The sequence below is a fragment of the Puma concolor genome, chromosome B3, assembly GCF_028749965.1.
Source record: "Puma concolor isolate L17-30 chromosome B3, mPumCon1.1.hap2, whole genome shotgun sequence".
Lineage (NCBI taxonomy): Eukaryota > Metazoa > Chordata > Mammalia > Carnivora > Felidae > Puma > Puma concolor.
The window spans coordinates 139648741-139660446 of record NC_141672.1 but is presented as its reverse complement, the minus strand read 5'-3'; the positions used below and the strand labels follow the sequence as shown (position 1 = coordinate 139660446).

Genomic DNA, 11706 nt, shown 5'->3' with positions numbered 1-11706 from the left:
ATGAAGACCACAGTGAAATCTGAAATACAGATTTACAATACAATGTTGGAAAAAATAAATAAAGCCTAGAGTTAATTTAAGGTTATAAGCATGCAAAATTCAAATGTACTTTTAGACAAGGCTTAGGAAAAATGGAGAAAAACACAGCTCATCTTTGGGGTTGGTTTGCCTTTTATACCAAGGTTTCAGGAATTCTTATAATACTACTATTTGTTCAACACATAGAAACTATTTGTAAGACATCTGGCTTTGCTCTTCCCCACTGTCTGACCTACTGCAATGGTCTCACACAGATCTACTGTGCCCTCTCTGGTTCATTTACTCTCTCAGTAAGCACTTAACAGTTCTCCTACATCACACTAGTCCTGTCTACTAACCGGGCCTATTGTAGAAATTTCCACGTGCAAGTGTAATATGTGGTATGCTCACTAAAGTCTTTCTAGTAAGAGAGTACCGCCCTCCCCCCCACCCCCCAGCAAAAAGTGGATTTTCAGTAAAAGCTTTTGCGCTATGCTGCTTAGAGGTTCAAATTAATTTGCTTCCACTGTTGCTGAGAATGTAACCGTCCCCTACAAATTATGAAAGCAAGTCATTACATTTAATAAAGGGTGAACGTTCCAGAAACAAGTGGTGTTTCACAAACAACTTTAAAAGCTCCTAACAGCATGCATCCTCTCCGAGTTTTCATTTCTCATAGTTTCCGGTCAAGCATTGCTATACGAGACAGTAACTTTGGCACCTGCAAGCTGAGATTTTCAGGTGGACCGTCATTCACCCAGTAAGAAGAGCTCTAAAGGAAAATCGGACTCAGCAGTCCGTTCAGAGCAAAACAAAATGATGCCTGTTCTGGGCGTGCACGATTCAGAAGGGGAAAGGCAGGCCCATCACACAGCCCTGCTGTGGGGTGTCTTGGCCTGCTGACCTCAAAAATAATGCCTGCTCCCAAAGAGGCCTCCAGTACTGAGTTGACCCCAGGCGACCTTAAATGAAATTACTGTCAAGCTTTCTCCAAATCAAATCAGCTCTGAAATAAACTGGGTGGAAAAATTATGTAAACTTAGCCTTCAGATGTTATGGCCAAGAGACATGTACCCATATGACGTTTATGTTATGCATAATAAATGCTACCAGGGAGTCTGTAATGTTTTTACGTCTGGCAACAACTTTATCTTGAAGGCTTGAGTGGATTATAAAATCTTTATTTTTTTAGTGATCTTTTTACCATCCAACTATCAATTTAAATATAGTAACATTATCATCGCTCACTGGACTAGTTGTGAGGCTTTATCTCTGAGTATAGCAACCATCTCAGGAACTGTTTTGCTCAGTTTTATAAAGCTAAACTGACAAATTTATAAACAGACGAATTTCCCTTGATGCCAGGAAAACGGAGTTCTAGTTGTTGCGTATGTTTCTGCATCTGCAGTGTGTACGTGTATCTTTCATTATTTCAAAAACGTGGCAAAAAAAAAAAAAAGAAAGAAAACTGCCCGCGGCCTCCTGCTGCCGCCCCCTATCTGTAAGTGGTAACATCCAACACCACTAAAACTGCCCTAAGGGGTTTCACAATCTGTGAGGAGAGCATTTTTAGGCTCCAATTATAGCAAGGTTCACTAGGGGAAAGAGTGAGGGCACAAAAGCCTGAAAATGGACATTTTCTTCCTTACCATTAGCTGCTGTTGGATGTTCCTAAGTTTAAATATGTGTCCAGTGCAACGGTCTCCAGGAAATGGGGGTTCATGGTGCGCTTCGGACTCAGAGGTTAACGTATAGACGTCCAGCTCTCGATGGTGCCTCACAGAACAGTCTCCGTAAGGTATCTCATAGGATAGACGGCTCCAGGAGTCTGGTTCTCCGGCGTTCTCCCTGGAAGCAGGCAACTGCTGGTTAACACACGTACGTTCTGCTCCCGGCAGCTCAGCGCCAGCCCTCTGCTCTTACCCGGCTGCTCTGGGGGACCTGCAGCAGAAGTCTGGTTTGGGCACTTCCCCAGGGATTCAGGCATGGCCCTAACTAACTGCTCCATCCTCCTCAGAAGAGGTCACAAATGGATTAAATGAGAACTGCAGGATTCCTCCTAAACAATGTTTTGATCAAGATAAAGAGAGGTCTGGGAGCTTAAAATAGTTAATATTATGCTAACAACCAACTTAATGAGGAAATGCGAGGAGGATGGTCTTAGCCTGGTTTTCACTAGAAGCAAGGCTTATTACGCATTTCTCTCAAATTGGGTTACACCACACGTTAACTGCAGCGACTATACTGGGAAGTGAAGAAGTAGTCAGTACAACCCACGCAAGGGCACTCCAACTTTTGTTGACAACTCTCAAAGTCAACCATACAGACCACGACTGGATGCCATATACGCTATTCTTGTCATTACAATTAGGAAACCACTTGGTTCTAAGAACTCCAAGTTCAAATTTTTTTTCATCTGGAAAACAACCTTGCTCAACTAGTATCGTAATAAATGAAATAAGGCCGACAAAGGTACAGGTGTGTAAAAAAAGCATTTCGGGGAAAGGCCTCAAAACATAAATTCTCTTTATGAACCAGGAGATTGGTAAAGTACCCCACAGATTCTGGAAGGAGAAGGAAGGCTACGTTTGAGATCGTTCTGTTTTAAAATGGAAGAATTAAGAATGAAGCATGAAGAAGAAACAGACATGCCACCCACGGAGAAATGGGAGGGATGACACACGACTCCCTCTCTGCAGTGTTTTATTTACTAAATCACACCTGTCTGTCATTAACAACTCACCAGATAATAACTGGAATTTGAAACTAACAATATGTTATATAAGAAAGCCCAGAAGTGAATAATTGTATGCTGGCTGAGTAACAATGAAGGCTGTTCCAAAAGAAAACCACTGTAATGTCCATACTCATGAGTGACACCCCAGCAGTTGCTTAAAATGAACTTGGCAAACACTCGGCTAAATCCTTATGTGCTTACCAGGTCGCTCTACTCTGAGTGAAGTGACCTCAAAAAGAAAAGTACAGTTGACTCTTCTTGGGCAACAGGGGTTTGAACTGCACGGGTCCATTTACACACAGATTTTTCTCCCCAGAAATACAGTACGGTTCTATAAACATATTTTCTCTTCCTTATGACTTTCTCAGTACCATCTTCTTTTCTCTGGGCTCCTTTACTAGAAGATTACAGTGCGTAATGCATGTAGCATACAAAGTTTACATTAACTGGCTGTTTATGTTATTGGTAAGGCTTCCGAGCAACAGTAGGCTATTAGGTTTTTGGGGAGTCTATACTTACATTCGATTTTTGATTGCACAGAGGGTTCGCCCCCTGCGCCAACAATGGACTGTTCAAGGGTCAATTCCACTTATAAGATAGTTACTTAAAGGTTCAACTGAATGACTCGACTAAGTGACCAATCAGCTATACCAAATAAAGGGGCGTGACTTCTCTGTAAACGGAGTTTTGAAGCTCAATTTGGGTTGCCATTGTCGCTAACTCTGGTTAACTGTCTGACAGAATCGGTAGCATAGCTGATTACTCAGATTACCTCCTACAGCCATACTCCACTAAGAAAAGACCTCTGAAAACAAAACCTGATTTACAGACCCCATCCCAGCATGAACCAAGTATAGTCCACTAAGAAGAGAGGACTGTTTGCCGAGGCAGGGGCAATTAAAAAGTGACGCACTCCATTCCCAGCAAAATGGAATTCTCCACCAACCTTGCCACTACTAACTCTCGGACTGCTTCCTTTCTACTGTCTAAACCTTGAGGAACTGCCATCTGTAACCACAGACTATCTACCTTCTACCATTCCCAGGCTCTCCTTCCAGAGGAAGGTGCTTCCGTTGCCACAGTCCCCTCCAGGTGCCAATAACCCTTCCATCTCCCGACTCAATGTCCCTGTGAATTTGTGTTGCTTCCTAGTCTGTCTAGATACCAAAGACCAGTCAATGCAATTATTCTCCCACTGACTTCTGGGAACACCTGGTGCTGACACCCTTCCAAACCCATCGTGCCTGCAGGTCTGGGTCAAGCCCACCGTTCAGCAAGTATCTGTGTGCCAGGAAGCATTCCAGGTGCTGGTGATACAAACCAAAATCCTTACCCTGCTGGAACTTCTATACTTAGCAAGGGAGACAAGAACAGCCAGATTAAATAAAACAACTGGTATTCTGGAAGACAGCAAGTGCTATGGAGAAAAACAAAGCAGTGTGGTGGGACAGGAACACCTCACTGAGGCGGCATTTTAAGCCAATACATTCTGTGCTCTGTGTTCAGCATCATACAAAATTTTTACTGAACCCACTAATAAAATGTGGCAAAACTCCAGGCATAAGAACGTTTACTGCAACTTTAGGTATAATAGTATTAAAAACTGGACAACCCCTGGTCAGTAATGAGAGGGCTATTTGATAAACTGATCTCTGGACTATTACGTAGCCATCACAAATAACTGAAATAATAGTTCAGTAACACTGAAATCTACAACATTCAGTGAAATAAGCAAAATAAAAAGCATAAAACTGTAAGTCTAGGCAGTAAAATGCACAAATAAAAATAGTGTCACAGTGGCTGGGTTTTAGGTTGTCTTCCCCAAGATTTTAATTCATGTTTTTAACAAATTTTTTCAAGTCCCCTATTGAGCCAGGACTCGTTGCTGGTCTGTTAATGCTTTTACTCACTTGTGTGTTAGTGAAACTTTCTATAATTTCGTCAAAGGCCCAGCCTTAACCTTGTCTACTTCACTCTTGGGTGACCTTTCTGCCCGTCTTAGAAGCTTGAGACCACCTAAAGGGAGCTAAAACCATTTTCATCCACTAACAGACGGCTCTGCCCACCACCCCCCAGTGTCAAAGACGCCCCTTCCCAACAGTGTGTTTGCTCTGTTCCGCCTGCCCTCCCTCGGTACCTGACGGGGTAATGCTTCCCCCGGCTGCCTGCTGTTTTCCACCCACTTCTGGACCAGCTCCTTCCCGCCTGCCTACCAGTGCGGTTAAACCACCAGCAGGAGACAGAGGGGCGGTGGCAGCAGAAGGGATTACTGGGGCCCTGCTGGGTCAAGAAGCAGCAGCATAAATCTGCACTCCGCCCTGGAGACCAGATCTCACCGAGGAATCTGGCGCCTGGGGGGCATCTGACAGCGGAGACATTTTCTGGTGGTCACACCTTGGGTGGGTGGGTGGGGGGAGGTTCTGCAATGCACAGGATAGCTCCCCACGAGGGATAACCAGGCCCAGACTGGCAGTCGTGCTGACTTTGAGAAACACTGCTGTCAACCCACTGGCCCACTTTGTCCTCCCTCCCCTCCCCTCCCCTACCCGCCTCGGCACCAGTCACCCAAATGTTTCAAGGCTCTGTAATTTGGCTCCCCCTCACTCCACTGGCCACTAAAACCTCACGGTCACGGGTGTCCACTGATAAGAAAATACCAAATCCGGTGGCTTTTCTCTGTCCCCGTCACCCTCAAGTTTTGCAGACTTTTAAAATAGCGACTGGATTCTCCTGAACTTTATTCTCTCTGGACGTTCGTGAAGAACCATCCTGTTCCTCCGGTTTTCTCTGGCTCTCTCTCCTCCTCCTCACATGGTGGATGTGAGCACAGCACACATCAGCTTCCTACCCTCTCCCACTTCCTTTCCTCCTTTCCCACAGCCCCACCCCACCTCCCAAATCTCTCTCCAGCTGCAAAGTCCGCGTTCCTGTCCCACACTTCCACCGACTTCCATGTCTTCGCCAGAATGTGCGGTGGGCATTCTCCGATGTCAAAACTCAGTTTCACGTTCCCCCATCCCCCAAGGCGGCAGCAACCCGACTGATTTCCATGAACGAACAGTGGTCATCCCTAGTAACACCACTTACCTTCTTCAGAACATCCTGCTGGTTCTGGCTTTCCCATTCGGTGCCTTACTTCACTTCCTACGGGCCCCGAGTCACCTGGACTCTTGCAGTCACTCTTGTTACAGGCCAGCTGCCCTACACCCGCCACCGCTCCCCAAATCTACCCAACAGAATCATCTTAAGGCAACAGTGAGGTCTCCTCCTGCCCCAAAGTTTTGCTGTGCCTTCCCATTATCGCCTGTCTGCTGGGAGGGAAGCAGGCACGGTGTATGCCCCCATCGCCTAGGCTTTCCCTTCTCCTCTTAAGCATTCTACGGAGCAGCACCCCACGTGCACCGTGTGGATATAAAGCAGAAAGCCACACAACTTCACGACCAAGGCTGCTCAGCTATGAACGCCAGAATGACAACTGTCTCGTTCCGCTCTGCGACACGAGCTTCGCTGGCATGACAGCTGCAACGTGTCCACGTTAAGGCACTGGCTTAGCAACACACGTAAATCTGGCCTAACATTGTGGGGCTATGTTACAGAAAATCCACGCTCTTCCAACAACAGGATCACAAAACAGACAGCCACGTACGCAGAAGAGTGATGAGGGATCCAGGACGGATGAGGCATCACAAACAGACTCCCCAGCACTGAAGGGGGGTATTTAGCTCACCACGTGCCGCCTCCCTAACACTTGAACGCAGCCGGCCCCCTCCTCCTCTCCTAACTGCTCTGACGTCGGTCACACCCGCTTTCAGTGTCTACATCATTACACATCTAGAAGTGCCAATAATGGCTGCTTCACGTAACGACCTAAGAGAACTCTCCCTTTCTGGCACAACTTATTTTCTCTTGAATTAAGTTACCTTCTTTTTTCTAAGTACTCCCAGCTAGAACTTTGTTTTTATGGTCTTGCTTCACAATGGAATTCTCAAAGACCGTTCAAGGAAACATTTGCTCAACACCCACTAAGCAGCAGGCATCCCACTGGATGCCAGGGCCACCAGATAAATATGGCAGCTCTTCTCCAGGACACGTGCAAACACACGGACTACGGTCAACCACGGAGCGCTCCTACACAGCCACAGTCTGCCTCACTGGAGGTATGGTCCCTTCCACGGAAGCGAGAAAGCAAGAAAGAACTAGGAGTTTTACACTTGCAAGTGTGGCATCTCATGCACTAAACATGCCATGTTTCATCAAAATTACAATGCTACTTCTTGTAAAAGTGTCGTTACTTTATGCATCACTAAGAAGGAAAAAACTTGAGTGAATTATGACATGACATTGTAGCAGTGTTGATCAGAATGTATCCGATTTCACAGCCAGAACAATGTACACCTTAAAAGAGATTATTAACAGGGGCGCCTGGGGCTCAGTCAGTTGAGCGTCTGACTTCAGCTCACGTCATGATCTCACAGCCCGTGAGTTCGAGCCCCGCATCGGGCTCTGTGCTGACAGCTCAGAGTCTGGAGCCTGCTTGAGATTCTGTGTCTCCCTCTCTCTGCTCCTCCCCCTCTCTCAAAAATAAATAAATGTTAAAAGTTAAAAAAGAAGAGAGAGAGAGAGATTAACACGGGGTATAAATATAGCCAAACCCCTTTTGCATATGGCAGTGGTAGCAAAATGGTCAAGTGACCTGTTCAAACCTCATTGGTTTCCACAGCATGCTCTGATGAATGATAACATCCGCCCGTCACCCGTGTCCCTGAAGCGAATGGGCAGCAGGTGCATGTGAAGACAGCAGCTCCGAGGCCAAGGACTAAGCTGCAAAGCTGCAAGGCGCCTCGGCAGATTGTGGCTGTGGCTTGGTATACTTCAACAAAAATAGCTAACACACGGTGTTCAATCTTTTAAGTAGCTGAAAATCGTCAAATAAAACCATCTGCAGAGAAAGAATTGCTGGCTGGTGATAGGGCCAGTCCAGGGAAGGAAAGTCAAAGCCCTGCTCTCTCTCCATCCGCCTTCCCCCTCTCCCCACCTCCCCAGTGAGAACATGGGGCATAGCTAAATGTTCTGTAATCCCCAAAGTACAGAATTCCTTTATGTAAAACTACCACATTTCCCATTTCACAGCCATTTTCCTTGTTTAGTCTCCTATGGACTTGGAGATCAGCTGCCCAGCCTTCTCTCTTGATTAGAAGCCCTCTCTGGGTCACAGTACGTAATTACGTTGTCCCTTGGCTTTGTAGTTCTTCCACAGAGGGGACTATGCCTGAGTATCTAAAGTTTACCTTAGAAAAGTAACACAAAGATTTTACTGCAACCAAATCAAGTCTGGCAAGACAGAAAAGCACACCCACAAGTTTACTTGCAATTCTGGTTGTTTCTACTGGGGAATTAATAGGCACCACAGCCTCAGCTGGGATGTTTTGTTGTTGTTGCTTCCAAATGAGCGTTGTACAGATGAGAACGTGTCAATGCTGTGGGTGGCAGTCTCTCCCCAGGTCCTTTCTCCTCCCAGGGAGGACACCACCCCTTTGAAGAAAGGGGTACTGTCACTACTAATGGTGCCAATTACGCAGCATGGAGACGCTTCATTCCTACTCCACCAGACAGTATTGAGGCCTCTTAAAAATTTCTTAGACTGTCACATTCAGCCAGACCCCAGAACAGCCTTCAAGACAGAGAGGCCAACACCACGGTGACCTTGAAAGTTCCAATCATCCTCTCATGAGGCAATTTATACTGCTCCCAGCCACTCCCAGGCACCCCGCACTTCACCCTGAGTTTCTAGTACGACCCCCCAGGGCAGTCTCTCACCAGGCACCGAAAGCCCCGGGGCGCTGCACCGCCATGCTCTCTTTACTCATCTGTCATCCGACCGAGGACAAGGACCACACTGCTCCTGGCTGGCGGGGCCTTGCTACCCTGCTCACTCTCTTGACACACTGTACGTACTCAAACAGATGCGCGGATTTCACTCCACGGCAGGGTACCAATATTCCTCTGTTTTGCTCACGATGCTTACCAACGGTTTGAGATCATGGAGAACTTGCTCTCTGTGAAGGGCGAGACCCCCTAAAGAAGCAACTCCGGTAAAGCCCATGTAGCGGCAGAAATGGCTTAGAAGGTGAACTTGGCAAGGAACTAGCCCCAGCGCATGTCCAAGGTCAGGGGGAGACCACTGCTATGAGGATACTACTGGGCAGCTGGCGAAAAGGGAACCTAAAGCCCATACGAGATCGTATTAATGTTCTATTAATGATAACTGCACTGTGATAAGAATATGATGAGGGCGCCTGGGTGGCTCAGTCGGTTGGGCGTCTGACTTCGGCTCAGGTCATGATCTTCTGGGTTTTTGGGTTCGAGCACTGCGTCGGTCTCTGTGCTGACAGCTTGGAGCCTGGATCCTGCTTCAGATTCTGTGTCTCCTTCTCTCCCTGCCCCTCCCCCCGCTCACGCTATGTCTCACTGTTTCTCAAAAATAAATAAATGTAAAAAAATAAAAATAAAAAAAAAATATGCTGGAACACTTAGGAATAGTGGGACCAGTCTGCAACTCATTCTCAAGAGTTCAGCCAGATCGTATATATACGATCCCACCGATAAAGCAAGCATCACAAATGTGCGTTTAGGTGAAGAGCATACAGGAGCTCATTGTTCCGCTCTTGCCATCTTTTCTATGGTTCAAGAGTTTTCAATTTTTTTTTTTTTCCAACGTTTATTTATTTTTTGGGACAGAGAGAGACAGAGCATGAACGGGGGAGGGGCAGAGAGAGAGGGAGACACAGAATCGGAAACAGGCTCCAGGCTCCCAGCCATCAGCCCAGAGCCCGACGCGGGGCTCGAACTCACGGACCGCGAGATCGTGACCTGGCTGAAGTCGGACGCTCAACCGACTGCGCCACCCAGGCGCCCCGGTTCAAGAGTTTTCAAAATAAGAGGGTGATTTAAAACATTAACCTACAAAAAGGCAGGGGCAGCAATTCTTAGTTAAGGCAGGGAGGAAACGAATATTATTTGGGTATCTACTGAGAAATGGGCAGGTGCGTATACTGTTTAAGCCTCGTGTGAACCCTTCCACGCAGCGCTACTCCCAGTTCAGAGGAGAGGATGTGGAGACTCAGAAATACCAGCTCGCTCGCGCGAGCCACACCACGTCCGTCAGCAGTTCGATACACCTGGCTTCCAGCGACACACACTGCCACTTGGAGAAGGGAGATCCTGGGCGACAGACCTGGCCTCTCTGAGCGAGCGCCACACTCTGGAAGAAGCCCCTAACGGGCCTTCTGCACGGGGGCTGCAGCAGCAAAAGGGGGCAGGAAGCAAACTCTCTAATAGTGCCTGGCACACAGGTGGTGCTCTCCTGACGCGGCACTCCCTACAAAGGATGGAGGAACGGATGCGAATCCCGGGTGGACAGACCCAGAGCCTGTGCTCTCCTGCAATCTGATGCCGCGCCGCTCTCGTGCAAGGGGTCGCTCTTGACGGGAAGCCCTCGCCAGATGCCACAGCAGGACACACGGAGGGTCACTGGAAGGCAGAGGAGAGACCTGGAGGGGAAGAAGGTCTTGGACAAATCCAAAGAACGTCCATTCCGGGCCCAGTGCCGTCCACCACACGGGCATTCCTCCGGTGGCAGAAAGTTCTGCCGAGTTACTCAACAGCACACGCAGCTCGGGTGCCCGGCGAGCAGTATGCAAGGTGCAGGGAACAGTCCGGCCCAGGGGCTCGCCGCCCAGCGATCTTCGAAGCGAGCACATTCCTCTCAGAGGAAAGACAGGTCAACTCTGACAACCGAGTCTCTCAATCTCCTTTTTAAAAAGGACACACTAAATTGTTCACCACATTTGTCACAAAACTGATACTAACTGGCACCTACCATTCCCTAAGGGGAAAAACTGTTCTGCTTGCCATAACGAATCACCACAAATTCATCTAATTACATTGAATTTAGGTTTCCCTGGAGGCGAGATCACAGGAGCATATGAAAAAGCAGGGCGCTAAGGTCGGACTACAACCCCCCTGGGGCGCCTGGGTGGTTCGGCCAGTGTCAGACTTCGGCTCAGGTCACGATCTCACCGTCCGTGAGTTCGAGCCCCGCATCACGCTCTGGCTGACAGCTCAGACCCTAGAGTCTGCTTCAGATTCTGTGTCTGCCTCTCTCTCTCTGCCTCTCCCCTACTTGTACTCTGTCTCTCGCTCTGTCTCAAAAATAAATAAACATTAAAAAAAAATTTAGAAACCCCTTTTTATCATTGTCTGGTCCAAGACAGATTATTTAAGCTTCTCAGAGCCAAAGCTTTTTCATCGGTTTACAAAAAAGTGACAATAATATCAGCTTTCTTACAGAGTTGTTCTAAGGATCAGAGATACACTTAGTATTACATTAGTTAATAATAGTTTCTATTTCCTTCCACAAAGGAGGGGTACACACCCTAGTCACTTCCTTTTACAGCTGCGTTTGTTAACGGTTTAACAACGTACGAAACACTGAACTATGAGTTTTATTTACATCACATCGCCTCATTTATTCTTCCGACTATGCTGTGAAGGAAGCTATCACCCCAATTTACAGATGAGGAAACCGAAGGTGTGAGAAATTCAGTGACCTGCCTCGCAGCTAGTGAGTCACAGGGCCAGACCCAGGGCTGGTGTTCTAACCACCACACAAAACCGCCTCTGCTGCCTGTTTTGCACTAGAAAATGCAGACCCGTGAAACACACGAGGTATTTCTAACATACCCTCTTTGGAGGGTTACGTTTTGGGGGTGTACACATGTGTTAGGGGCATGAGATTCATGGCCCACGGCTTCCATGGTCATTTTTCTCTCTACATTCAGACAGGCTACTTGGGTTCTAATTCCAGGGCTCCACGACTTCTGGAACACCTTGATCCTCCAACAGCCGATGTTCTGCATTTTCTAGTCTCACATTACTGCACTGCTTCCAGG

The 11706-nt window shown here is 47.4% G+C and overlaps 1 protein-coding gene across 10 annotated transcripts in view; it reads right to left on the bottom strand.

Moving 5' to 3' along the window:
- Positions 1–11706, bottom strand: part of AKAP13 (A-kinase anchoring protein 13) — a 335610-nt gene that overhangs the window by 159189 nt on the left and 164715 nt on the right. For all 10 annotated transcript variants that reach the window (XM_086711495.1, XM_086711489.1, XM_086711487.1 and 7 more), the window contains one exon: positions 1668–1866. In XM_086711495.1, coding sequence (XP_086567621.1) covers positions 1668–1866 — 199 coding nt within the window. The remainder of the gene's footprint in view (positions 1–1667; positions 1867–11706) is intronic.